A 27,988-nucleotide genomic window follows, 5' to 3' on the forward strand; every position below is an offset into this window, starting at 1 on the left:
GCTGTCAAAAATGTGATATTTCTGTGTTTTATATTTCACTCTGTGGTTGGAATAGTGGTGTGAAAATGATAATGCCCTTTTAGTGTAAGAGCTGTTTTGAAAAGTCTACCTTAAATTTCAGCCTGTTTTGGTGGGAGTTTTGGCCTGCCTGGTGACATCACCAGGGAGTAAATGAGTTAATAGACCAATAAGAAAGAGTTCCAAACCTCACTGCCAATAACAGAGAGCTTTCAGTTTCCCCTCCCCACTCAGACCACTCCCAAACATTCCTAGCAAAATTCTTGCTAGAGAAATTACTATTTTTCTAAGAAGCTATTTGTTTCTTTTTGACCGTTTTAATTGAAAACAATGACAGTAAGGTACTTTAATTGTTACCCAGAAATGATTTGATGTGGAGATAAACAGCTGCATTGGGCCTTTTTAAGGCTGGTCAAAAGCTGCAAAAGACAGGAAATCACGTCACTTGTTTTCCTCCCCTGATACGGAGACCCCTATGTGTGTTTCTCCAGTATGCTGACCCAGTGTCAGACCTGCTGGATAAGTGGGGTGCGTTCCGCGGCCGTCTGTTCCGTGAGTCGTGTGTGTTCCACCGGGGGAACTATGTAAAGGACCTGAGTCGTCTGGGCAGGGACCTGAACAAGGTCATCATCATAGACAACTCCCCAGCCTCCTACGTCTTCCACCCAGACAACGCTGTAAGAACCACTCTCATCCTCCTCCTTGGCCCCCTCTTTCTGTTCCTCCTTCTTTTTCAGCATCCATTACTTAATTATTATTTTTTTTAAAGATGGCAGATGTTGGCTGACTGGCTTTATCAAACTTTTAGTTATGTGAAAACGTTTTGTAATTAAAATTGTATAGAAAACTACATATTTAGAAACGATAAACTCTTTATAAACCTTTATGAATCATTTATAAACTATACCATTATATGACTGAAGGACCATTTAGAAGCAGGACGTCGTACCACTGGAAGGAAAGTGCCATCAGCTGTCTCTCTAGCTGCATTCTAACTAGCTCACTAGTTAATTGAAACCAGAGCCTGGCTCTCGCTGTGACGAGCTGTATGACCGACTCTGGTGCCTCGCCATTGTAATTCTCTCATTGTAACTACATGCATGTTTGACTCTGTCCTGTCTGTGTGTGGCTGCAGGTGCCTGTGGCGTCGTGGTTCGATGACATGGCCGACACCGAGCTCCTGGATCTAATCCCCTTCTTCGAAGGGCTCAGTAAAGTGGAGGATGTCTACACGGTGCTCAGGCAACAGAGGGACTCCAGCTAGCAGTGCTGTCAGTCACCCTACCCTTCTACTACCGCCATCTACAGGACAGACTGAGAACCGCAGCCTTAAAGCGTCTTCACACCAACCGTACACCCCCTCAGCCTACCGTCCACCAGATCAACCACAAGACTTTCAGCTCCAAGCCCACCCCTCTTCTTCAACCCTTCAGGATCACGCTAGTACTGCCCTCTATTGGGGAAACATAGGACTTGACCCTCCAGAACACGATCTACCATCCTTCAACCACAGATGGGCTTGTGTAGATGGATGTTGTGGGTTATAATGAGTTAGGATTTTATACAGTGCCTTTCATCAAATGTCATTGGAACATACAGGACAGTCAAGTAGAGGGAATCTACAGCGTTCTTCACAATGAAGAAAAACCATGTAGCAGGAAGGTAATGGGAGAGAACCCCCAGGATCCAATCAGAATCGGTTCTACAACGCCGGGTTGGAGTCAATAAGTTTCCGGAAGACCGAACAGTTCTAGAACTCTGTATGGAAAAGCAAATGACAGCTGAATGAATGGATATTTACTACTTTTAACACTTTAATGTGTTTCTTATTTCATTCACCAAGAGACAATTTAACATTTTTAACAAGCAAAGTATTGGCTTTGTGTAAGTCGAGTGGTTTTACTTCTTTCATCGCTTAGCTAGTATCATAATGACTAGCAGAGTGGGCTTCAGTACTTGTTAAGGGGGAAGGAATCGTAGAGAATGACATTTATCAGTTACTGCAGCTATCAAAACGTTCCCATGTCCCTTAATCGTATTTGTTTCATTTAGTTTTTATTAAAACCATAGGAATATGTGCGATAATGTGCCAGATAACATTTATACGGGGTAATGGCACTGTTTTCATAACAAATACAGTAGTCAGATGACTGAAATGCACCTTAAATTACAATATAATCTTTTATGATTTTTTTTTTGATTACATTGTCTGTGGACTATGAACCTCAACCCAGACAGACTAAATGCTCCAGCTCAGACACATGGACACAGTACCATGTACCAGTCAATGGCCTGGAAAACCCTTGGTATTCTGCAAGAGGACCTGGATATGTGTTGGAAAAACATATTTACATTTTGTCCAGGCAAACTGTTGGTTGTCCCTTTGCTGCAGTATCAACGCTACATTCATGGAGGAGGGCTGGGCGACTATATTGTGAATACCGGTATGGATCCACATACCGCTATATATTTTTACAATAACAGAATTTTGATACAGTGCTAAATTAGAGGAGAAGTTCTACTAATTGGACTAGTTCACTGTCAGTTTTGTCCTGGTTTGGGTGAGTATAAAACCTTCGGATTAGAATAAGCCCATTTAAAATCACAAATTTATTTGTTGCCATTCTAGGTTATGCACTAATCATGAAACACATTTAGACAAAAAATATATTTTGGCTGTAACGCCCAGCCTTACCATGGAGGAAAGGTGTTGAGACTGTGTGTTATCCATCTGGTTTTGACAAGCACACTTCTCCCTCCTTTTACTGGAAACAGTACTTGAATACTTTCCCTTTTTCATGACCTCTTTTTAAAGGACTGAAAATACTATGCTTCTTTAGACCAGATTGTAGGATTTGGGTAGTTTGGTTTTTAAACTTAAGCTTCTGACACAAGGTAGGACTATATTAATTGGTACTTACCTGGGTTTGGAACAACACAATAATTGTTATTTGTAAGTAAAAACTAAGATGGTCTATCAGGAAGTGAACAGGAAGAGTAGTTTAATGGATTGAGTGATTCGTATTGATTGATACTGTTTTATGAATGCATGGGGAAAAGCCACTGTGTTAAAGTTGACTAAAGGCCTACTAAAATACCTTGTGAAATAAGATGATTCAGAGTTTAAATAACCAATACACCCATGATAAATCTATCAGTATTAAGAAATATTAAAAACAATTAAAACATGTTTTACTAAATTTCACAATCCAACTTAAACACTCACCAAGTGCCTGTGTCAATCATGTTAGATACTTAAAAAAAAAAAATGTATTCGTCTTTTTCTTTTGGCAAGTGGGTTGGCCCTTTTTCTTAGTGTTATCCAAAGGATGAACAGAAATCACTGTAGTACAATGTCCAGAATGTTGCGGGCTCTCTAACAATGCATTAATGGATTCACACACACACACACACACACACACACACACACACACACACACACAATAGGAACTGGGCGAATCCTGGTTTGAAATTCAAGCCACCCACAGCCATTTAGATAATGTGACATCTAGGATTTACACACATTTTAACTGTTTTTTTTTGCGTATCTCAAGTCATGATTAATGTCATAAAAACTCAGTAGGGATATTTACTGTCGTAGATCCAGTCCCTTTCAACTGCTTCAGGGCTGTTCCCTAGTCATTCACAGTGCTTTGGAAGAGAGCTTTCTATCACCATGGGGACCTTGACCTATTGCTGTACCTCTTCTTCCTGTATTCAAACACTTTAAATAATATATGCATATATTATACACATATGTATATTTTGTTTTGCACTGTAATAAAGCAAACAAAAAAAAGAAATTAATATATTATGGATTATTCATGTGATTTATGATTGAATAGCTGTAACGTAGTTTGTGGACAGTCTTTTTGTCATACCAATTGTATTGAACTGTTTGATTATATCTTCCATAAATACAACATAATTATATAACCAGTGCAGGTGCTTTTGTGTTCAGGCAGTCTATACTCAGCAACACAAAAAGCCACGATTTGACATCGAAGCACATTCAAAAGTAACAATGTTTGTAAGCTCTATCCTAAGATATTGTCTGATGGATTTATTGGATAAAAACCTTCATTCAAACTATGGATGTCAGTATTTAATGACAGTGGGGAAAATGTAACATATTTAGAAAAAAATATTTTTTACTTAATTATAGAATTAAAATGTTAATTTCCAATCAATATATTTTCAAAATAAATATGTGTAACAGATGTGTGCAATTGATTTATATCCATACACACAGGCATTCATACCCACCATTATAAACCATTGTAACACCTTCAGACACCCAAGTGTTGCATACCGATTTGACCTTTTGACGTGACTGGAATCCACCCTTAACATTTCTCTCCAAGGTTACTTTCTGCCCTTTTACAACTGACTGACGATCAGCTTTGCTCATAACCCCAACCATTGAGTAAAACATCAAAACTGATCCTGAAACAGTTGTTTGGGGCCTAAGTACCACATTTCATCACATTTTCTGTCTCGCTCAGATAGACCGCATTCTTATATAGTACCTTCAAACCCTAAAACAGTCTCAGACATTCGATTCCTGATCATAACAGAATCAACATTTCCCATTCTCTCCCCCTTGCCTCTACTTCCACATCACGTTCAGTTTGGCACTGCTCTTGGCCTTTCCCATGGCGAAGGTAACCGTCCCACTCATGTCTGGTCTGGTCTGTTTCAGGTTCAGTTTGTGGACGGTTCCGTGGTTCTCTAAGCGGACATCAGGGCTGGACTGGATGGTCTCTCCGTTCAGAGTCCAGACTGGGGGCCTGCTGATGGCCACGGACACCTCACACTGGAAACAGGCCTGGTCAGGAGCCGTCACAGCCACATCCTCCAGCTCTGTCTCTATCACCAGGGACTGGGCTGGAGAGGCAAGGGGATGGAGGGTTAAAAGAGATGGAGCACCTTTTCCACAAAAGGTCAGGAACATCATTCTACGTGTGTGAGGGAGAGAGAGAAATGTGAAAGGGGTAAGGTGAGAGATGGAGAGGAGTAAACTGACAGAGAGAAATGTGAAAGGGGTAAGGTGAGAGATGGAGAGGAGTAAACTGACAGGGACATTTAGAAAAAGAGCAACAATATGTCAATACGGACATATTGTTTTACAAGAAACCACCATCCACTCACCTTCCACCAGGAGTTGGGCTGTGGATGTGTGCTCCCCAACCTCTATACTATAGGTACCCTCGTCCTCTACAGTCGCCTCGTGGATGGTCAGTTTATGGTAGCAGCCGTCACTGTGGATCTCTAGCCTATCAGAAGACACCAGCTCTGCCTTGCCTCTGTACCATGTGAGTTCACAGCGCGGCGTGGACACGGTGCAGTCCAGGATCACGCGGTGCTTCTCCAGAGCCGTACGGTCTCTCAGAGGCTTCACGATAGACACGGGGGCCTCTGTGAAAAAATATAAGAGAAGTGCAGATATTTCAGTGAAGAGAACTGATTTCAGGTCAGATCATGGACACGGAGTTCTGTCACCCACAACAGAGTTTGGGTTGCTGTCTGCTTATAGGAACTGAAGTCAGATCAGCTGGAACATCACACAGAGATAGGTGAGGTAAACCTGCAGCCCGTTAGGTGAAGCCCTACCTTCCACCTCTAGGTAGGCTGATGATTCTGTCTGTTTGGTCACAAAGCGGATCTCTCCAGAATCCTCAGCTTTAACGTTGCACATGAGAAGGAAGTGTTTGGTCCCTGAAGGAATAAACACAGACATGGAATTTCAATGTTTATTCTATTATTTATTTGACCTTTACCAGGTAGGTCAATTAAGAACAAATTATACACCGCAATCATGAAGTTTAACGGCTTGATGGATTAACTGATTGATTGACTGATGTATCACTCACCCTCTGTGCGTATCTTGATGGTGCTAGTGGGTCGTATCTTGTGTCCATCCTTGTACCACTCCCCAGTCACGTCCTCCATGGACACCTCACACATGAACACAGCATTCTGGTCCTCCTGGACATACAGGTCCTCCAGCCCATGTAGCACCTCCACTTCAGGCTCTGTGGAGGGAGATTGGAAGATTGGTTCAACACGTTGGAATATAGTAACAGTGTGCAAGCGTAACTGTGCCAATGGAAGAGCATTAGTCAGGCAGCCATGACCTCTAGGTGGCACTAGCACGCAGTACAAGGTTGGCTGTGTTGACCTGTTTCAGCATTCCTGTCACTATAACAACACTAGATGGTCAACAAAGAGTACCGTTGGTGAGAGTACTGCGATGTTTTACATGCACTTGAAATGAAGACCGTTCTGCAGTGATTTGATAAGGAGAGTGTACAGTATATTACCATAGACCTCCAGGTTACAGGATGTATTGACGTCTCCTACGTCACAGGTGTAGGTGCCTGCATCAGAGAGGCTACACTGCAGCAGCTGACAGAACCTCTTCCTCCCCATGGAGTAAATACGGTACTGGGTCTTCCCTGGCTTCAGCTCTGTCCCATTCTACAGTCAAGAAGAAAGACGGGACCAACATTATTACCGTATTCTCAGGGATAGACAACATTTAATGAGATAAAACTGTTTACTTCCTGTCTGTGCCTAATCTATATAACATGGTAAAACACTACTGACACAAATACGGCAGGTCTATTGGTTGTACATCTATTACCTTCAGCCACCTGACCTCCACGTTCTGTCTGGACAGCTCACACTCCAATGTGGCAGGAGAGCCCTGCTCCAGTCTCATGTCTACCAGCTTCTTCATGAGAGTCACTGGAGTCTCTGGGAAAGAACAACAACATGGAAGAAATGTTAAGAAATGTTCTTTACTATAACATCCAATCCAGACACAGCTCTCCAGGGTTAAAGACCCCTGTATTAGATAACTGGATATTCATGACGATGTTCTCGACCCTCAACCCTCTCTCTCCCTCTCCATCTCTATATCACAAACGCTGTCTTGGCCTCTGAATGATCGGCTATGAAAAGCCAACTGACATTTACTCCTGAGGTGCTGACCTGTTGCACCCTCTACATTACAACCACTGTGAGTATTATTATTTGACCCTGCTGGTCATCTATGAATGTTTGAACATCTTGAAGAACGGTCTGGCCTTAACGGCCATGTACTCTTATAATCTCCACCCTGCACGGCCAGGGTGGAGACTGGCCACCCCTCAGAGCCTGGTTCCTCTCTAGGTTTCTTCCTAGGTTCCTACCTTTCTAGGGAGTTTTTCCCAGCCCCCGTGCTTCTACATCTGCATTGCTTGCTGTTTGGGGTTTTAGGTTCGGTTTCTGTACAGCACTTTGTGACATCTGCTGATTTAAAAAGGCCTTTATAAATACATTTGATTGATTATTGATGATACCTCACCCTTGACAGTGAGCCTGGCAGAGGTCCGGACTCCCTCCGCAGAGAAGACGATGGTGCCCGTGTCCTCCAGGGTAAGGTTGGACAGGGTGAGGCCGTGGACCAGCCCGTTGCAGCTCACCCGCCAGTGGTTGCTGGGTTTGACCCGGATGCCGTCCTTCTGCCAGACGCCCTCCACGCCAGAGTGAGACAGCTCCACCTCGAAGGAGGCCGTCTCCCGCTCAAACGTGTCCGTCTCCACCAGACCCTTACGGATGGCGATCTTACGGGCTGTAGAGGTAGAGACATTGACAGATGGTTAAAAGATAACACACCTAAAGCCAGGAGACTTTTTTTGCCACAGCATCACTCTATAGTCTCTAGGCTATTATTGTCAGATGACATACCAACATTTCATCATCCATCTCTCACCCACAGGGCTTTACCCATTGTTACTTAGTGCCTGACGGCTGGCGGCACCATACATGATAGTGAAGGCCAACATACTTTGTAGCTGTTGTTGACAGCTACTATATATAAAGACACAGTAGATTTAGTTGCAAATAGAATCCAGGACTCAAGCTGTTGTTTTATCAGCTAAGCAGGACACTGTTATGGTTTGTTACTCTAAATGATGAAATCCCATTCATATCAATAGTAAAAAACTGTGTGGTTTCGAGTTCTGAATGCTAATTGGCTGATAGCCGTGGTATATCAGACCATATACCACGGGTATGACAAAACATTTATTTTTACTGCTTAGTTACATTGGTAACCAGTTTATAATAGCAATAAGGCACCTCGGGGGTTTGTGGTAAATGACCAATATACCACAGCTAAGGGCTGTATCTGATGAAAGCCTATCCTTATCAATCAGAATAACATGGTGTCTGGACATTGTCTTACGCTCCACGTTGAGTTTGACCTGCGTGCGGTCGTGCAGGGTTTCACAGCGGTAGGTTCCGCGGTCAGAGAGGTTGAGGTTGCAGATGGTCAGGCTGCGTTTGCGTCCGCTCTGGCCCAGGGTGTGTCGGGGTCCTGGCTGGATGACCACACCCTGCCTCATCCACTGGACCTCGCCCGTGTCCAGGCTGACCTCTGTTTCCATGGTAGCGTCTCCATACTCCTCGGCCATCACCGCCTCCATCTTCTTAGTGAAGGTCACCTGAGCTTCTGGATAATGCCGGAAGGACAAAACATGCTGTTAAAAGGATGGTTCACTAAGAATACACATTTGTATGGTAATCCACTTCCTTAGGCTTTGTTTGAGTTATTTATGTAGGTATGTTGACTGAGAACACTTTCTCATTTACAGCAACAACCGTGTGAGAGTCGCCTGCTCCCATCTGACACTCAGGTCAAGCTAAACAAGTGCATCTCAAGTATTTGAAAGTATTTGCCACATCAGTTTGACCCAGGTCTGCTGTGGACTCACCCTGTACTTTGAGGGTGGCCTTAGACACGTTCCCCTCAGCCTCCACTGTGATCTTAGAGGAGTCCAGGATCTGACAGCTCTTGATCACCAGGGTGTGACACAGGCCGTTCTGCGTCGCCTGGAATCGGTCACCCATGACGACGAGCTCGCCGTCCATCCCCCACACCAGCTGCACGTCCTCTGGCGACACCACGCACTTGAAGGTGGCGTCCTCTCCCTCTAACACCATGGTGTTGTGGAGCTCTGTCAAGAACTCTACCACTCGAGGCACTGGGGGGAAATGAGGGGAAAGGGAGAGAAGGAAAGAAAAACTAACGAATGGCTCGAGGGTTTGTTGATTAATTTAATTAGGGGTATTAATTCTGGGCTGGAACTAAATCCTGCACCCATTTTGAGGGCTGTAATACTTACTCTCGACTCTGAGCCTGGCGGTGGTGCGGTCGTCCTTGGACTCGCAGGCGTACTCCCCCGTGTCCTCCCTGGTCAGCCTGTGGATGGTCAGGCTGCGTTCCACGCCGTCGGCCCGGATGGTGAACCTCCGGCTGGGGACGATCTCCACGCCGTCCTTCAGCCACTGGACGTCTGCCTTGGGCTTACACACCTCACAGCGTATGGTCACCATGCCGTCCGCATGGGCCACGGTGTCGTGGAGCGGCTTGGCAAACTTCACCCTCATCTCTGAGACCACAAGTGAGAGAGAGCTGTTAAGATTGGTGATACCTTCTATCGCCCTCTGAAACCCCCATCATACTGCATTCTTTCAACCCCACGGTGCTTTACAAGACTTTCATTCACAACATCATTTTTTTATTTTATTTTTTTTTACCCCCTTTTTCACCCAAATTTCGTGGTATCCAATTGTTAGTAGTTACTATCTTGTCTCATTGCTACAACTCCCGTACGGGCTCGGGAGAGACAAAGGTCGAGAGCCATGCGTCCTCCGAAACACAACCCAACCAAGCCGCACTGCTTCTTAACACAGCGTGCATCCAAGCCGGAAGCCAGCCACACCAATGTGTCGGAGGAAACACAGTACACCTAGCGACCTGGTCAGTACGCACTGCGCCCGGCTCGCCACAGGAGTCGCTAGTGCGTGATGAGACAAGGATATCCCTACCGGCCAAATCCTCCCTCACCCGGACGACGCTAGGCCAATTGTGCGTCGCCCCATGGACCGCGGCCGGCTGCGTCAGAGCCTGGGCTCGAACCCAGAGTCTCTGGTGGCACAGCTAGCACTTGCTTTAGGTTTGGGCTCCAACCCAGAGTCTCTGGTGGCACAGCTAGCACTTGCTTTAGGTTTGGGCTCAAACCCAGAGTCTCTGGTGGCACAGCTAACACTTGCTTTAGGTTTGGGCTCCAACCCAGAGTCTCTGGTGGCACAGCTAGCACTTGCTTTAGGTTTGGGCTCCAACCCAGAGTCTCTGGTGGCACATCTAGCACTGCTTTAGGTTTGGGCTCCAACCCAGAGTCTCTGGTGGCACATCTAGCACTGCTTTAGGTTTGGGCTCCAACCCAGAGTCTCTGGTGGCACATCTCGCACTGCTTTAGGTTTGGGCTCCAACCCAGAGTCTCTGGTGGCACATCTAGCACTTGCTTTATGTCTGGGCTCCAACCCAGAGTCTCTGGTGGCACATCTAGCACTTGCTTTAGGTCTGGGCTCCAACCCAGAGTCTCTGGTGGCACCTCTAGCACTGCTTTAGGTTTGGGCTCCAACCCAGAGTCTCTGGTGGCACATCTAGCACTGCTTTCGGTTTGGGCTCCAACCCAGAGTCTCTGGAGGCACATCTAGCACTGCTTTAGGTTTGGGCTCCAACCCAGAGTCTCTGGTGGCACATCTAGCACTGCTTTAGGTTTGGGCTCCAACCCAGAGTCTCTGGAGGCACATCTAGCACTGCTTTAGGTTTGGGCTCCAACCCAGAGTCTCTGGTGGCACATCTAGCACTGCTTTAGGTTTGGGCTCCAACCCAGAGTCTCTGGTGGCACATCTAGCACTGCTTTAGGTTTGGGCTCCAACCCAGAGTCTCTGGAGGCACATCTAGCACTGCTTTAGGTTTGGGCTCCAACCCAGAGTCTCTGGTGGCACAACTAGCACTGCTTTAGGTTTGGGCTCCAACCCAGAGTCTCTGGAGGCACATCTAGCACTGCTTTAGGTTTGGGCTCCAACCCAGAGTCTCTGGTGGCACATCTAGCACTTGCTTTAGACCACTGGGCCACCCGGGAAGCCTGGGGCCTATTTTTCACCTTTTCGTATTGGGATTTGGCTTATAGCATCATATTAACCCCTGTTGGTAAAATAAACACAGTGCTCCCCCCTGACCTACAGCTACTATATAATTAGATAAAGACAGAATGGCAACATAGAAGTTAAAAACCTTTGACTAGCAGACTGAAATGCATCTCGTCTGTGTTGGCGTCTACTGTGTACTCTCCGCTGTCCGACCGTCTCAGCGGGTCAATGGTAAGGAACCGGTTGGCGCCGTCGACCCCCGTGTGGAAGCGGTCCCCTATGACAGGCGTCCAGTCCTTGAGCCAGCGAACGGGAGCGTTCTCCTTAGACACTACCCCCATCAGCGTCACGCTCTCTGCCTCATAACCCGTGATGATGTTCACTGCCTGTTTATCTACGAAGGTGACAGGGGAGTCTGGGAGAGAGAGAGTGAGACAAAGAGTGAGGAAGAGAGAATAAAGGATGAGGTGTAAAAGGTTCACATCCTATAGTATACAGTATACATTTTAAAGTTAAAGTTCATTCCACTGTAGACAGGGTCTCATTTCGACTTAATTTGATCACGATTTTGTTGCTGAGACTTTTCCTGCACAAAAGGTTTCTAAAGTGTATAATTTCCACTTTAAAATGTCAGACTTGATTTACACGAACGAAAAATGTATCAACTCCAAAAATGTTTTATTAATTATAATCCATATAATAATTCACATTTCCTGTTTCTGCAGGATTATTTTCATGCTGTAGCAAACTGGCTCAAACTAAGATCCTACGTCTGTAAGACTGTAAACACCCGTTTGTCCATATAGCCCAGCCAATTACCTTGGATCTTCACCATGGTGACCATCTTGTCATCGATAGCATCACACATGTACTTCCCAGAGTCGGAGGTCAGGATGTCAGAAAGGATGAGTTTCCTCAGCGTGCCGTAGCTCTCGATGTAGGTCCGGTCATCGCTAGTCAGCTGTCTGTCGTTACAGTACCACTGGACAGGGGCATTGGCCCGGGACACCTCACAGGCCAGGATCAGGTCGTCCCCGGCAACCATCTCCTGGTAGTCTGCGTCCTCGGAGTTCCCCAGGATGGTCACTGGAGGCTCTGGAGAAGGAGGAAGAGACTTTTGAGTTTTTTTGTTGATTTAAATCAGATGCAGTTTTCAGGTATTATCAATATGTTAACAGATCCACCTTGCACTCTGAAAGGCTAGGAGGAATTATTTTCACCATAGTGCTTAGTTTTACACCTATCCGATCCTCTAAGATCTCTACATAGGGGTAAGGGGTAGGGGATGAGGGGTTGAGGTATGGGGTAGGTGGTAGGGGCTAAGGGTTAGGGGATAGCAGATAGGACTACATTTGTGATTAGGTGATTCTTTACCTTGCACAGTGACATGGAAGGTGATGTTGTCATCTCCGGCATCAAGGAAGTAGTCTCCGCAATCTTCCAGCTCAGCGTTAAGGATCACCAGGGAGCGGAACGCCCCTTCTTCCTCCTCATAGAACCTCTCGTCCTCGTTTAACCGGCGGCCATCTTTGTACCACTTAGCGACGGCATTGGCCCTGGAGAGTTCACACTCCAACTCGATGTCATCAGAGGGCAGGGACTTGACCTCTGTCTTGACTTCTGACCTATTCACGATCTTCACTGGGGGCTCTAGAGGGAGAATGTTCACATTTGGAGAGTCAATTCCATTTGAATTCAGTCAATTTAGGACATGAAATCCTCACTTCTTAATATATTTTTCTATTTTTGCATTAGTATTTTTATAATCTCCTGATTGAATTCAAATGGAATTGTGTGAAAACAAAGTACAATTCACCTCCAACCATCTCTTACCTGACACCTTGACCTGGAAGTCGATGAGGTCATCTGAGGCAAGACAGGTGTATTTCCCAGAGTCCCCCGGGGCGGGCGTGCGGATGGTGAGGCGGCGGATGAGTCCATCCTCAGTGATGGTGACATCACTGCTCTCCTCCACCTCTCCTCCATCCTTCATCCAGATCACCTCAGCGTTGAACCGTGACACCTCGATCTCCAGGACGATGGGTTCTCCAGAGAAACAGTCCATTACGTCAGACATTGTTTCAGAGCGGGCCAGCTTCACAGGAGGCTCTGAGAAGAGGGGATTTATTTGGTTCATTTCTATTCTTTGAACAGAATATTGCAATATGGGAAATTAGCAGACAGCAGAAAGCAATACATCAAAATAACATAATATAGATACCTAAAATCTAACTTATTTATAAGAAATCATAGTGAACAGTTATGTTAATAATATTATGTATGTCCATTCATCTCACATAGTTGAAAAATACAAAACCAAAGATTGAAATACTTAACCCTGACATAACTAAACCTCTTACGCTGAACAGAGTTAGTTCACTGACCACATACCTGTAATAGTGACCAGCCATGTGACCGAGTCATCCTCTGTGTCACACACATACTCTCCTGTGTCCTCCACAGTGGTCGTGAGGATGACCAGTGTCCTGTGGGCTCCCTGGACTTCCAGGATGAGAGAGGCACTCTCCTCCACCTCCAGCCCATCTCTGTACCAGCGTACCTGGGCATCAGGCTGGGAGATCTCGCAGCTGAGCTCCAGCCTCTCAGACGTCAGGCTGGTCAGCTCCAGCTCAGACTCAGTAGGGGAGACGATTCGCACCGGAAGCTCTGAGAAAGGGAGAACAACTTGCATTTAAAAGGAAGCAATTAAAATATATGTACATATTTAAATAAAAGTTTGGATATGAAATAGTCTGACATGAGATTAAAATGTGTAATAGTGTAAAAAAGGTAAATTAAATAGTTGTCGTCTGATAAGGGGGATTGGTTTGGTAGGAGACCCCAAAATACGAAACGATTACACTACCACTCACAACAAATGAACCAGGTATGGAACCTTGGAGTATCTTACCTGTGATGGTGACCTGGAAGAACACAGAGTCTCCATCCGTGTCGCAGACGTACTCTCCGGAATCTTCTGCCGAGCCGCAGAGGACGGTCAGCCTCCTGTACGGTCCCTCGGACGTCAGCTGGACGTTCTCCGTCTCCAGGACCTGAATGCCGTCCTTAAACCAGTGGACCTCACCGCTGGAGCGGGACAGCTCACACTGCAGGACCACCTGCTCAGAGATATGACCCTCCATAACCACGTCCTCCTTGGGCTCCACGATCATCACTGGAGGCTCTTAGTTTCAACAAGTGAAAAGGAGAATATGAATGAGCATATTCTACCACCAGGATAGGAGAGTTGAGGTTTGCATCATCATCAAAGTCTCATCTTTGCTCAACACAATGGAGTCAACTTCACCTGTTACATGACATGAAAACATGTAGGCTAGTGTACAGTACATACCTTTGATGTTGACAGTGAATGAGAGGCTGTTGTCTCCTGACTGACAGCTGTAGGTTCCTGCATCTGAGGTCTCAGCACAACGGATGATCAGTCTCCTCATGGTGCCCTCTGTTTGTATGGTCATGTTATCACTGGCCTGGACCTCAACCCCATCCTTGTACCTGGAGGAAGGTCATGGCGGACAGGACAATGAACCTTCAGTATTGTTGATTAGTTGAATCAGGTGTGATGGTGCTTGGCTGGAACAAAAGCCTGAACCCAACTGGCCAACACTGCTCTCGCAATTGTTGAAACTTTGTAATAAGCCTACTTATATTTTTTACAGTCTGAACATGATCAGTTCCCACTAAATAAACGATATTCTAAGCAGAAATGACTCCAAATCATAAAGGATAATGACATCCAGTTTGTGTTTCCTAGCGGTGTGTATGTTAGCTGTGTACCAGGTAGCGTTGGCGTCCTCTCTGGAAACCTCGCAGGTGAGCACCACAGGATCCAGCTCCATGGCAGACTTCTGGAGCTCCTCCTCAGGGACCTCACTGAACTGCACAGGGGGACCTGGTGGGTGAGAGGGAGAGGGTGAGCGACCTGGGGAGGTTGGATGGTCATGGTTAGAGTTAGTGTTTGATTGTTGAGGAGGAGGCTTGCTGGGTTGGAGGGGTTGGAGTGAGTAGTGGACTGTTTTGTTACAGTGTGATCAAACTAAGCATGCTCTTCCAGAGGTTTTTTCAGATACATATCGGAAACCTGAAAAACAGGTTAGAGAAGACTCAGAGAACATTTTCAGAACAGAAGCCACCACACTGGGTTACAGGACCAAGATAATCCTGTCAATAACAACAACAACAACAACATAAGATGACTAGCCGGCACAGAGGAAGTACAACACAGTATTAGGATTCCCTCAGAGAAAACACAGAACAACAATCTCCGTTGTTCACCTTTGACCTCCACCTGAAACACACTGACATCATCAGCTGTCCGACACATGTAAACGCCCGAGTGGGAGAAGTCAGGCGATTGGATAATCAGCGTCCTTGTATGCCCATCCTCCTGAAAGTCTACACCAGGCAGGTTGAAGATCTGCTCGCCATCTTTGTACCAGTAGACTGGGCATACAGGTCTGATAGGTCACAGTGGAGAACGATGGGCTCGCCAGCCTCAGCGGCCTTGGTCCTCTCCTCTTCAGGGAGGTGGGAGAACATTGCTCCCACATCTAGGGGTGTTATGGGTGATTGGTTAAGGTGGCAGATATGGGATGCTCAGTTAGCTTGGGTGATCGTCAGCGTGAATCAGTATGACATCATGGCTGATGGCTGAATAAATTCATGTGAAGTTGTGAATTCAAAGAGATGGTCAAACATCTGAAAAACCTCCAGTATAGAAAGTTGATGTTTATATGGAAAATAGAACATTTCTGGTTGAGAGTGCATGTTAATGATATCCATGACAACCAAACATGACATACAGCAACTCACCTTCAACCTCCACGTTGAAATTGATGACATCACCCATCATCTCGCATGTGTACACGCCAGAGTCGGTGAACTCAGCCGATCGGATAACGATCCTCCTCATGTTGCCTTCTGATTGGATGTTGAGGCTGTCTGTCACCTGTAGCTCCACCCCATCCTTGAACCAGCCCACGCTGGCTGAGGGGTGGGACACCTCACAGTACAGGACCACAGGTTCACCAGTCTCCACCCTCTTGTTACTGTCTGACTCTGACATTGGGCTGAACTTCATCATCGCAGCTGGAATGGAATCGTTACCAAAAAATATGTACAAGCAGTATTCAGTATTCTAATATCATGCAATTGCATATCATTACAGTACAAACAAGCCTAATGTAAATGTTAAAACACTCCTTGTTATAAGGCCTCCTCAATACAGATTGTCTAGCTTGACGCCATTATCATGTTATTTCTCTTTACACTCCACCGTTCTCCAACACCTACCTTGAACCTTGAGAACCGCTGAGTCTCTGACTCCGTTGGCGATGAAGGTGACCTCTGCCTCGTGGTCTTCCACCTTGGTGCTGTGGATTACCAGGGAGTGCTGTGTCTTGGCCTGTTGGATAGAGTAGTGTTGGCTATTCTGTAGCTGGGTGCTGTTCAGGAACCAGGTGCCCGTCACCATCACTGACAGATCGATGGAGAACAGGGCGTCCTCCCCCTCCGTCACCTCACAGCCCTGGAGATGGGTCCTGATCTTGGGACCTGGCACTGAGAGGTGAGAGTTCAAAACTAGTGACATCAAATGAATTTCCATAGCTGCAGGGTACACAAATACCATAGTGCATGACAGCCTTTCATCCCTGATCACATCAACATGGTGTCTCTCCAATCCAGCACTCACCAAGATGGACGACTTTAGGGAATTCCACGTGTCCACTACGGCCATACTTATTGATGCAGCAGACACGGAAGCGGTAATCGCCCTCGCACGGCACGCTGTCGCCCATGACCTCTGCGGAGGTCGCCGTGTCGGAGGTCGCACACCTCAGCCACTCCTGTGATCCCACTTCCTGTCTCTCCAGGACATAGACGGAGCGGGTGGTGGTCTGGCTGGTGGGGGCCGGCTCCCAGGAGAGGAGCACGCTGTTGGGCCTGTCCACATCCATCTCCACCCCCACTGGACAGATGGGAGGGCTGTGTCTGGCAGCTGTGGAGAAAACCGAAACAGGGGGAAAGGTACATAGTAGGTGAGCAACGGTTGCCATAATGCTTGTAGCCTGTCGTACGTTTGTTAGTCTCTAGCAGCTACATTAGGATATGTTGCACAGTATAGCTGGACTTTTCACCTTACTGCCATTCTAGCCCTTTCGGATCTACATGGGTAAATCCCCAAAACGTTAACTGTAAACTGTGTACGTGACGATTAAACTTTGATTTGGAAAGTCCCTAAGTAAGGGGCCATGGGTCACCTTGGTCAACATCCACCTTACCTTTGACTCTGAGCCGGGACGAGGTCTTGGATCTTCCCACAACGAAGGTCACAACCCCTGTGTCCCCGTGGCAGACGTTGATGAACACCAGCATGTGGGTTTTACCAAAGGACTTGAGGATAGTCTGGTGGCTCTCACATAGCTTCAGGCCATCTTTGAACCAGTGGACATCCATGTTCTCCTCCTCTACCTCCACACAGAACACAGCATTCTCCCCCTCGAACACGTCTAGTTTTCGAGGAAGTTTTTTAACAATTGTGCCTGTGGGTGAGAAAGAGTGTTGAGGGTCATGTACTGTATGGCTGTATATCCTGGAGAAAAATCATTGGGTTTATAGAAAATAATTTAAAAACATTTAAAAAAAATTGTTTCAATAGTTCTGATGCTCAAATATGTATTTTCTAGACTGTATTAAATGAGTGAATGATACACTGCTATACTTCTTCCATACTATAAGACGACTACCTACCTTTGACGGCCAGCTCAGCGATACTCCTCCCTCCATCAGGCATCTCACAGAGATAGACCCCATCGTCGTCCGCTCCTACATCTCGGATAGTGAGCCTGCGTCCGGCTCCGTTCTGCTCTATGTCGTATTTACCCCCTGGCTGCAGTCTCTGGTCCTCCAGGTACCAGGCAGTAGGGATGCCCTCATGAGGTACCTCACACTCCAACACGGCCATGCCTCTCTCTCTCACCTCCACGTCTTGCAGAGACCGCCTGAACCGCACCGCTGGAGCTGCACACGGGTGGAAAGGGAGGTCGTTGTGGATTGGTTTATACACTGTCTGGAAAACATATTGCAGTATGTCTCTGTGTAGTGATTTGCTATGTCCCTGTACAGTATTTTTTCAGTGCTTTAGGCACATTTGAGGTTGTTTTGACAGTGCTTAAGGTACATTTTAGGTTGTTTTTACAGTGCTTTAGGTACATTTTAGGTTGTTTTTACAATGCTTTAGATACATTTGAGGTTGTTTTTACAATGCTTTAGGTACATTTTAGGTTGCTTTTACAATGCTTTAGGTACATTTTAGGTTGTTTTTACAATGCTTTAGATACATTTGAGGTTGTTTTTACAGTGCTTAACCCACATTTTAGGTTGTTTTTACAATGCTTTAGATACATTTGAGGTTGTTTTTACAATGCTTTAGATACATTTGAGGTTGTTTTTACAATGCTTTAGGCACATTTGAGGTTGTTTTTACAATGCTTAAGGTACATTTTAGGTTGTTTTTACAGTGCTTTAGGTACATTTTAAGTTGTTTTTACAGTGCTTTAGGTACATTTTAGGTTGTTTTTACAATGCTTTAGATACGTTTTAGGTTGTTTTTACAATGCTTTAGATACATTTGAGGTTGTTTTTACAATGCTTTAGGTACATTTTAGGTTGCTTTTACAATGCTTTAGATACATTTTAGGTTGTTTTTACAATGCTTTAGATACATTTGAGGTTGTTTTTACAGTGCTTAACCCACATTTTAGGTTGTTTTTACAATGCTTTAGATACATTTGAGGTTGTTTTTACAATGCTTTAGATACATTTTAGGTTGTTTTTACAATGCTTTAGATACATTTGAGGTTGTTTTTACAATGCTTTAGGTACATTTTAGGTTGCTTTTACAATGCTTTAGGTACATTTTAGGTTGTTTTTACAATGCTTTAGATACATTTGAGGTTGTTTTTACAGTGCTTAACCCACATTTTAGGTTGTTTTTACAATGCTTTAGATACATTTGAGGTTGTTTTTACAATGCTTTAGATACATTTTAGGTTGTTTTTACAATGCTTTAGATACATTTGAGGTTGTTTTTACAATGCTTTAGGTACATTTTAGGTTGCTTTTACAATGCATACATTTAGGTTGTTTTTACAATGCTTTAGATACATTTGAGGTTGTTTTTACAATGCTTTAGATACATTTGAGGTTGTTTTTACAATGCTTTAGGCACATTTGAGGTTGTTTTTACAATGCTTAAGGTACATTTTAGGTTGTTTTTACAGTGCTTTAGGTACATTTTAAGTTGTTTCTACAGTGCTTTAGGTACATTTTAGGTTGTTTTTACAATGCTTTAGATACATTTGAGGTTGTTTTTACAATGCTTTAGGTACATTTTAGGTTGTTTTTACAATGCTTTAGGTACATTTTAGGTTGCTTTTACAATGCTTTAGGTACATTTTAGGTTGTTTTTACAATGCTTTAGATACATTTGAGGTTGTTTTTACAATGCTTTAGGTACATTTTAGGTTGTTTTTACAATGCTTTAGGCACATTTTAGGTTGTTTTTACAGTGCTTAACCCTCATTTTAGGTTGTTTTTACAATGCTTTAGATACATTTGAGGTTGTTTTTACAATGCTTTAGGTACATTTGAGGTTGTTTTTACAATGCTTTAGGTACATTTTAGGTTGTTTTTACAATGCTTTAGGTACATTTTAGGTTGTTTTTACAATGCTTTAGGTACATTTTAGGTTGTTTTTACAATGCTTTAGATACATTTTAGGTTGTTTTTTTTTACAATGTACATTTTAGGTTACATGCTTTAGGATACATTTGAGGTTGTTTTTACAATGCTTTAGATACATTTGAGGTTGTTTTTACAATTTTAGATACATTTGAGGTGCTTAACCCACATTTTAGGTTGTTTTTACAATGCTTTAGATACATTTGAGGTTGTTTTTACAATGCTTTAGATACATTTGAGGTTGTTTTTACAATGCTTTAGGCACATTTGAGGTTGTTTTTACAATGCTTTAGGTACATTTTAGGTTGTTTTTACAATGCTTTAGGTACATTTGAGGTTGTTTTTACAATGCTTTAGGTACATTTTAGGTTGTTTTTTACAATTGTACATTTTAGGTTGTTTTTACAATGCTTTAGGTACATTTTAGGTTGTTTTTACAATGCTTTAGGTACAGGTTGTTTTTTGCTTTAGGCACATTTGAGGTTGTTTTTACAGTGCTTTAGGTACATTTTAGGTTGTTTTTACAATGCTTTAGGTACATTTTAGGTTATTTGTACAATGCTTTAGGCACATTTTAGGTTGTTTTTACAATGCTTTAGGCACATTTGAGGTTGTTTTTACAATGATTTAGGCACATTTTAGGTTATTTTTACAATGCTTTAGGCACATTTTAGGTTGTTTTTACAATGCTTTAGTTACATTTTAGGTTGTTTTTACAATGCTTTAGGTACATTTTAGGTTGCTTTTACAATGCTTTAGGTACATTTTAGGTTGTTTTTACAATGGTTTAGATACATTTGAGGTTGTTTTTACAATGCTTTAGGTACATTTTAGGTTGTTTTTACAATGCTTTAGGTACATTTTAGGTTGTTTTTACAATGCTTTAGGTACATTTTAGGTTGTTTTTACAATGCTTTAGGTACATTTTAGGTTGTTTTTACAATGTTTAAGGTATATTTTAGGTTGTTTTTACAATGCTTTAGGTACATTTTAGGTTGTTTTTACAATGCTTTAGGTACATTTTAGGTTGTTTTTAAAATGCTTTAGGCACATTTTAGGTTGTTTTTACAGTGCTTTAGGTACATTTTAGGTTGTTTTTACAATGCTTTAGGTACATTTTAGGTTATTTGTACAATGCTTTAGGCACATTTTAGGTTGTTTTTACAATGCTTTAGGCACATTTGAGGTTGTTTTTACAATGCTTTAGGTACATTTTAGGTTATTTTTACAATGCTTTAGGCACATTTTAGGTTGTTTTTACAATGCTTTAGGCACAATTTGGTTGTTTTTACAATGCTTTAGGCACAATTAGGTTGTTTTTACAATGCTTTAGCGTTATGCACATTTTAGGTTGTTTTTACAATGCTTTAGGTACATTTTAGGTTGTTTTTACAGTGCTTTATGTATGTTTTAGGTTGTTTTTACAATGCTTAACCCACATTTTAGGTAGTTTTTACAATGCTTAACCCACATTTTAGGTTGTTTTTACAATGCTTTAGGCACATTTTAGGTTGTTTTTACAATGCTTTAGGCACATGCTTTTACGGTTGTTTTTGCAATGCTTTAGGCACAATTAGGTTGTTTTTAGTGGTTGTTTTTACAGTGCTTTAGGCACATTTTAGGTTGTTTTTACAGTGCTTTATGTACATTTTAGGTTGTTTTACAATGCTTTAGGTGCATTTTAGGTTGTTTTTACAATGCTTCAGGTACATTTTAGGTTGTTTTTAAAATGCTTTAGGCACATTTTAGGTTGTTTTTACAGTACAGTGCTTTACGGACATTTTAGGTTATTTTTACAATGCTTAAGGTACATTTTAGGTTGTTTTTACAATGCTTTAGGTACATTTTAGGTTGTTTTTACAATGCTTTAGGCACATTTTAGGTTGTTTTTACAGTGCTTTACGGACATTTTAGGTTATTTTTACAATGCTTTAGGCACATTTTAGGTTGTTTTTACAATGCTTTAGGCACATTTTAGGTTGTTTTTACAATGCTTTAGGTACATTTTAGGTTATTTTTACAATACTTTAGGCACATTTTAGGTTGTTTTTACAATGCTTAACCCACATTTTAGGTTGTTTTTACAATGCTTAACCCTCATTTTAGGTAGTTTTTACAATGCTTTAGGCACATTTTAGGTAGTTTTTACAATGCTTTAGGCACATTTTAGGTTGTTTTTACAATGCTTAACCCACATTTTAGGTAGTTTTTACAATGCTTAACCCACATTTTAGGTTGTTTTTACAATGCTTAACCCACATTTTAGGTTGTTTTTACAATGCTTTAGGTACATTTTAGGTTGTTTTTACAATGCTTTAGGTACATTTTAGGTTGTTTTTACAATGCTTTAGGTACATTTTAGGTTGTTTTTACAATGCTTTAGGTACATTTTAGGTTGTTTTTACAATGCTTTAGGTACATTTTAGGTTGTTTTTACAATGCTTTAGGCACATTTTAGGTTGTTTTTACAATGCTTAACCCACATTTTAGGGTGTTTTTACACTGCTTAACCCACATTTTAGGTAGTTTTTACAATGCTTAACCTACATTTTAGGTAGTTTTACAACGCTTTAAGCACATTTTAGGTTGCTTTTACAATGCTTTAGGCACAATTTGGTTGTTTTTACAATGCTTTAGGCACAATTAGGTTGTTTTTACAGTGCGTTATGCACATTTTAGTTTGTTTTTACAGTGCTTTAGGCACATTTTAGGTTGTTTTTACAGTGCTTTATGTATGTTTTAGGTTGTTTTTACAATGCTTAACCCACATTTTAGGTAGTTTTTACAATGCTTAACCCACATTTTAGGTTGTTTTTACAATGCTTTAGGCACATTTTAGGTTGCTTTTACAATGCTTTAGGCACAATTCGGTTGTTTTTGCAATGCTTTAGGCACAATTAGGTTGTTTTTACAGTGCGTTATGCACATTTTAGTTTGTTTTTACAGTGCTTTAGGCACATTTTAGGTTGTTTTTACAGTGCTTTATGTATATTTTAGTTTTTTTTTACAATGCTTTATTCACATTTTAGGTTGTTTTTACAGTGTTTTACACACATTTTTGTTTATTCCAGTCATTGGTTGAGTTTTGATCAAGGTATAACACATTTCATGAGTTCATGAGCATATTTCATGAGCACATTTCATGACTTATGCTATGATTGACTGCAGGATTTGAACAAACAGTAATTTCAACTACATTTCAAGTAAACTTTTAGGGTTATATCTACCAATCTATTGACATTGCTGTGGACTTTGGCCATGGTCAACATGGTCAACATGGTTAACAACACAGCAGAAAATCTGTATTCAGGACACATACAGGTCACATACCTCAGCTCATGATTCAGTCTCTAAATATAGGGACACACCGAGGCAGTGGGGTGGGCAGGGGAGACATGCAGGAGGTAGGGGGAGAAGGGAAGCTAGGGGGAGGGGGGAAGAGACTAAGGGGGAGGTAAGGGTAGGAAGACAGAGGTAGGGTTAGGAAGACCTGTGTTTATCTCCACCTATCAAGACTCTATGGCAATAACTCCCTGGTAGATTAGGGATGTGGATGCCTAGATGAGACAGATACCATTTAATTTACGTAGCCAGCTGACTCAGTGTGCTGTGTAATGTCTGGATCACCCTGGGATTATCCTATAATGATGACTAAACAATTACCAATTATTAGGGTGACTCAACTGGGATCTTTTAGCAATGCATTTCCACAATCTACTGAACTCTATAGAGCAATTAGTTGTGACAGCTGAAGATCTAACTCTCTCCCTATGGCATTTCTATGACGTAAGAAACATTGTGGCAAACCCTCATGCTAGTCAGGAACATACAGTACGTACTCATGCTAGTCAGGAACATACAATACGTACTCATGCTAGTCAGGAACATACAGTACGTACTCATGCTAGTCAGGAACATACAGTACGTACTCATGCTAGTCAGGAACATACAGTACGTACTCATGCTAGTCAGGAACATACAATACGTACTCATGCTAGTCAGGAACATACGGTATGTACTCATGCTAGTCAGGAACATACAGTACGTACTCATGCTAGTCAGGAACATACGGTATGTACTCATGCTAGTCAGGAACATACAGTACGTACTCATGCTCGTCAGGAACATACAGTACGTACTCATGCTAGTCAGGAACATACGGTACATACTCATGCTAGTCAGGAACATACAGTACATACTCATGCTCGTCAGGAACATACAGTACGTACTCATGCTAGTCAGGAACATACGGTACATACTCATGCTAGTCAGGAACATACAGTACATACTCATGCTCGTCAGGAACATACAGTACGTATGCTCCTGACTAGCATGAGGGTTTGCCACAATGTTATTCCTTCAAAATTATGATCAAATTAGGCAGGTGAGAGCATGCTTTCATCGTCTCAATCAAACCTGATTGTTGATCATCATGGCAAAGGAATTAATTAAGGAAAGAACGATGGTACAGATGTAGGATCTTAATATCTTTAACCCTCATTTAACTAGACAAGTCAGTTAAGAACAAATTCTTATTTACAATGACGGCCTAGGAACAGTGGGTTAACTGCCTTGACTGATTTTTACCTTGTCAGCTCAGGGAATCGCTCAAGCAACCTTTTGGTTACTGGCCCAATGCTCTAACCACTAGGCTACCTGCCGCCCCAATTTGACCACCCTGTTGCAGGAGAACTTTCCAGCAATGCAGGAAATTAAAAATGTGTAGTGTATTTGAGGTTTAAAAGGCTTCTGAAATTTGTAATTTCCACTTTGAAATTCAAAACTTGATTTTTCCTTTTGAAAAATGAGTCCTCCCCAACAAAAATGTCCATTAATTATAATCCACATAATAATTCACAAGTCCTGTTGCTGCAGGATTATTTTCCTGCTGTAGCAAACTAGCTCAAATTAAGATCCTACATCTGTAAGAAAGAAAAGAAAAGAGAAGAAAAGTCCTGAAACACTGCTAAAGCCCTACCTTTGACAGTCAGGTAAACAGAGCTGAGGGTGTGTCCCAGAGCGTTGGACGCAGCACACACATACAGCCCTGTGTCCTGATGTTTACTGTACATCACTTTGAGCGTGTAGTAACCCTCTCTGTCCTCAAACAGAAGGTGACGCCTCCCAGCCTCTAGGGGCGCTCCGTCCTTCTTCCAGATGATCTCAGGCTTAGGTTTCCCTGTCACGAAGCAGCGGAACTTAGCATGTTTCCCCTCCGACACCGCAAATTTCTTCACATTGGCAGAGTTCAGATTGGGCTCGTCCGGCTGTCTCGACAAACCGTGTCTTCCCATCCTGTGCCTCATACTACGAGGTGATGTCTGCCCGTTGCTGTGCCCATTTGACGTGGACGCCCCGCTCTCCTGCCGTTCCGGGACGAGCTCCACAAGCAGCACTGCGCCCGCCAGCGCCCCTCCTTGATTGTTATGGGCTCTGCAGGTGTAGACACCCCCGTCGGGCATCCTCGTCCGGAAGATCTTCAGCTGGAACCAGCCTCCGTCCTGGCTGCTGACGTTGAAGTGGGCGCTCTCGAAGATGTCGCTCAGCTTCTTCCCGTCCTTCTCCCACACCACCTGGGGCAGAGGGTTGCCCGACAGCTTACAGGAGAAGGCTGCGTCCTCGCCCCGGTCCACCCTCAGGGAGAGGGGCTTGATGAGGAAGTGAGGTCTGTCATTTGACAGCAGGGGCTCCCCTTCATAGCGCTGTTTCTTTTTCTCCCGCTCACTCTCCTCTCCATTTTCCTTCTCTACTGCTCCGCTCTGTTGGTCTACTGCTCCGCTCTGTTGGCCTACCTCTCCATTCCTCTGCTCTATCTCTCCATTCTGTTGCCCTCCATACTCCCTGTTCTCTTGCTGTCTATATTCCCCATTCTGGTTCTGTTGCCCCTCCAACTCGCTGCTCTGTTGCCTTCTAAACTCCCCATTCCGTTGCCCCCCTAACTCTCCATTCTCCAGCCTGGTTTGCTGCACCCCATTGACCTCTGTCTGTTTCTGTGCCCCTTGCCGCTCCTGACTGTTCCTCTCCACCTTCAGTGTGGCAGGGGCGCACGTCTCACCCACGTTGTTACTGGCCTTGCAGATATACTGGCCAGCGTCCTCCAGCCTGACCCCAGTGATGTGTATGAAGTAGGCCTGGCCCTCCTCCGACAGCCTGTAGCGTCCCTCTGACAGGATCTGTACATTCTTCTTCTCCCAGACCACCTCAGGACGAGGGTCGCCGCCGATCTTGCATTGCAGGACGGCGTCCGTGCCACACTGTGCCGCCACGGGGCGTGAGTAGCCCAGTACACGGGGGGCACCACCGAATATGTCCATGTTGGCTTCCTGCGTCTGTCTCAGTCCCTTCTTCTCACTCTGATGGGCAAAACAAATGGGCTCTGTAGTAGAAGTCTCTTGTAGATTGTGTCACACGGTCGTCTCTACCGCATATCAATCTGCAGAGAAGATATGAATCGTAGTACATTAATAATACAGTTACTACATAACTCTCACACAGTATCTAGTGATGTCTTTTATGCATAATTTCGCAATAAGGCCGGAGGGGGTGTGGTATATGGCTAATATAACACGACTAAGGGCTCTTCTTATGCACGAGTGCCTGGACACAGCCCTTAGCTGTGGTATATTGGCCATATATCACAAACCCCCGACATGCCTTATTGCTATTAGAAACTGGTTACCAACGTAATTAGAGCAGTAAAAATATTTTTATCATACCTGTGGTATAAGGTCTGATATACCACGGCTGTCAGCCAATCAGCATTCAGGGCTTGAACCACCCAGTTTATAATGCCTTACATACAGCCCATCAGATTTGTCTTGGAAGAAGTACTACAGCCTTTCACTCTGAATGTTTTGCATCTAGTGGACAATGTATTTACTGCTTTGTGATAACAGAAGGACATTGGATACAGCCCCAAGCTGAAGGACAGTGCTTTCTCCTCAGTCTAGTGGTGTTGACCCAGTAAAAGTAAAGTAGTTCTCAGTCAGAACCGAACAGACCACAGCCCTCCCAGCTGGTGCTGTAGCTCAGCCAGAGGAGTATTTCAAGTAGTCTGTCCAAATAAAGACCCTGCCTGGAGGCCTTGTGTCAGATAACAGAAAATCCACACAGTAACATACAGTATGTACGCCTTTACTCTCCAACATAAGAGTTACTTTACACTCAAGGGAAAATATGATACCTCCTGGGATATTTGGATTACTGCTGATGTGCTACCTTACCTGAGAGACAGTCACAATCTGAATGCCCACAGGTATTGATTGGTATCAGGAAAAGGGAACTCTAGAGATGCCTAATACATGCTGTCATTGTTGCTATACTAGTAACCCCATATCAGGGTCAGCTATGGCCTTCCAAATGCATTGTGGTGCAGTTGATGTTCCTATAGTTTGTCTGTAGTAGCTGTAGGTTTCATCTCTGGCATGCAGGGGCTATTTCCCAATACAGAGATAACTCTCTCTCTCTCTTTCTCTTTGCTGCAGTATATTCCCTCTAAAAGGCTGTCTGTCATACAGTACATTCTACTGGATCATGCCATTGACCCAGTTATGTATTTGGTTACCATGGGGGCAAAGATGCTGTTGATAAAGAAGCTATTTTATCAACTTCCAGTGTTCTCCAAGAGTTGCTGCATTTCCTCTTCCCTCTCATAGGTGAGGTGAAATGATGCACAATCCGCATCGCTTAAATAATGATACAATCGTACAAACTATGATAATCAGAAACTTACCAGTGATTCCAGAGTGACACTTCCTCTGTTCCACATTGACAGTATAGCTCACAAATCAAAGCCACTCTTCAGAATCTCCTCCCAGGGTTCAAGAAGACTTGGACCCCATTGATTGGAATGACTTTTGACCCAGGTGCAATCCTCTGTTTCAAACAGCACCAAACAGATCCACAGCTCCCAAGGCTCGTCCTGTGGCTGTATCTGTCTATCCAGTGAGGTGGCTGTGGCTTCTGGAACTGGTGGTGGTCTGGAGCTCCAGTACAGGACCACACAATCCACTCTGACTGCCTGATGGTTTCTGTCACCCGGTCCTAAGGCGCCCGGTGTGTCAATGTCAGGGAGAGAGGGAGAGGGAGGGAGAGAGAAAGCGAGAGAGAGAGAGAGAGGGGGAGGGAGACGAACAACTGTTGCCCTGCCGCTGCTAGCCGCCCCTAAAAATACCACAGGTTTTGATGACAGCCAGTCAGATAAGTCTTGGCCCTCCATTCA

The 27,988-nt window shown here is 43.7% G+C and overlaps 2 protein-coding genes across 2 annotated transcripts in view; one reads left to right on the forward strand and one right to left on the reverse strand.

Moving 5' to 3' along the window:
* The window catches only part of LOC135543322 (carboxy-terminal domain RNA polymerase II polypeptide A small phosphatase 1-like), a 9,771-nt gene extending 5,533 nt beyond the window's left edge, over window positions 1–4,238 (forward strand). The window contains exons 6-7 of the mRNA XM_064970501.1: window positions 510–695; window positions 1,154–4,238. Of these exons, the coding sequence (XP_064826573.1) occupies window positions 510–695; window positions 1,154–1,282 (315 nt within the window). The 3' untranslated portion in view covers window positions 1,283–4,238. The remainder of the gene's footprint in view (window positions 1–509; window positions 696–1,153) is intronic.
* LOC135542978 (obscurin-like protein 1) lies at window positions 4,230–26,129 on the reverse strand. Its single transcript, XM_064970098.1, has 22 exons — window positions 24,746–26,129; window positions 17,776–18,045; window positions 17,307–17,567; window positions 16,718–17,023; window positions 16,318–16,584; window positions 15,838–16,113; window positions 14,803–14,917; window positions 14,360–14,520; window positions 13,919–14,191; window positions 13,399–13,674; window positions 12,841–13,116; window positions 12,382–12,657; window positions 11,827–12,102; window positions 8,781–9,050; window positions 8,252–8,518; window positions 7,370–7,636; window positions 6,665–6,777; window positions 6,342–6,498; window positions 5,892–6,053; window positions 5,632–5,736; window positions 5,170–5,436; window positions 4,230–4,905 (listed from the first exon to the last, which is right to left on the reverse strand). The coding sequence occupies exons 1-22, from the start codon at window positions 26,079–26,081 to the stop codon at window positions 4,628–4,630; spliced, it is 6,255 nt and encodes a 2,084-aa protein (XP_064826170.1). The 5' UTR covers window positions 26,082–26,129; the 3' UTR covers window positions 4,230–4,627.
* Window positions 26,130–27,988: the final 1,859 nt, after the last annotated feature.

This window comes from Oncorhynchus masou, chromosome 7 (genome assembly GCF_036934945.1).
Source record: "Oncorhynchus masou masou isolate Uvic2021 chromosome 7, UVic_Omas_1.1, whole genome shotgun sequence".
Classification (NCBI taxonomy): Eukaryota; Metazoa; Chordata; class Actinopteri; order Salmoniformes; family Salmonidae; genus Oncorhynchus; species Oncorhynchus masou.

Bases quoted from the DNA above. Each gene is read 5' to 3' on its own strand.
- LOC135542978 (XM_064970098.1), bottom strand. From the start codon at position 26,081: ATGGACATATTCGGTGGTGCCCCCCGTGTACTGGGCTACTCACGCCCC. The intron at 13,117-13,398 runs GTATGTGGTCAG...CCCTCTTCTCAG, and splicing joins ATGGCTGGTCACTATTACAG to AGCCTCCTGTGAAGCTGGCC. The intron at 9,051-11,826 runs GTAATTGGCTGG...ATTTCCCCCCAG, and splicing joins CACCATGGTGAAGATCCAAG to TGCCTCGAGTGGTAGAGTTC.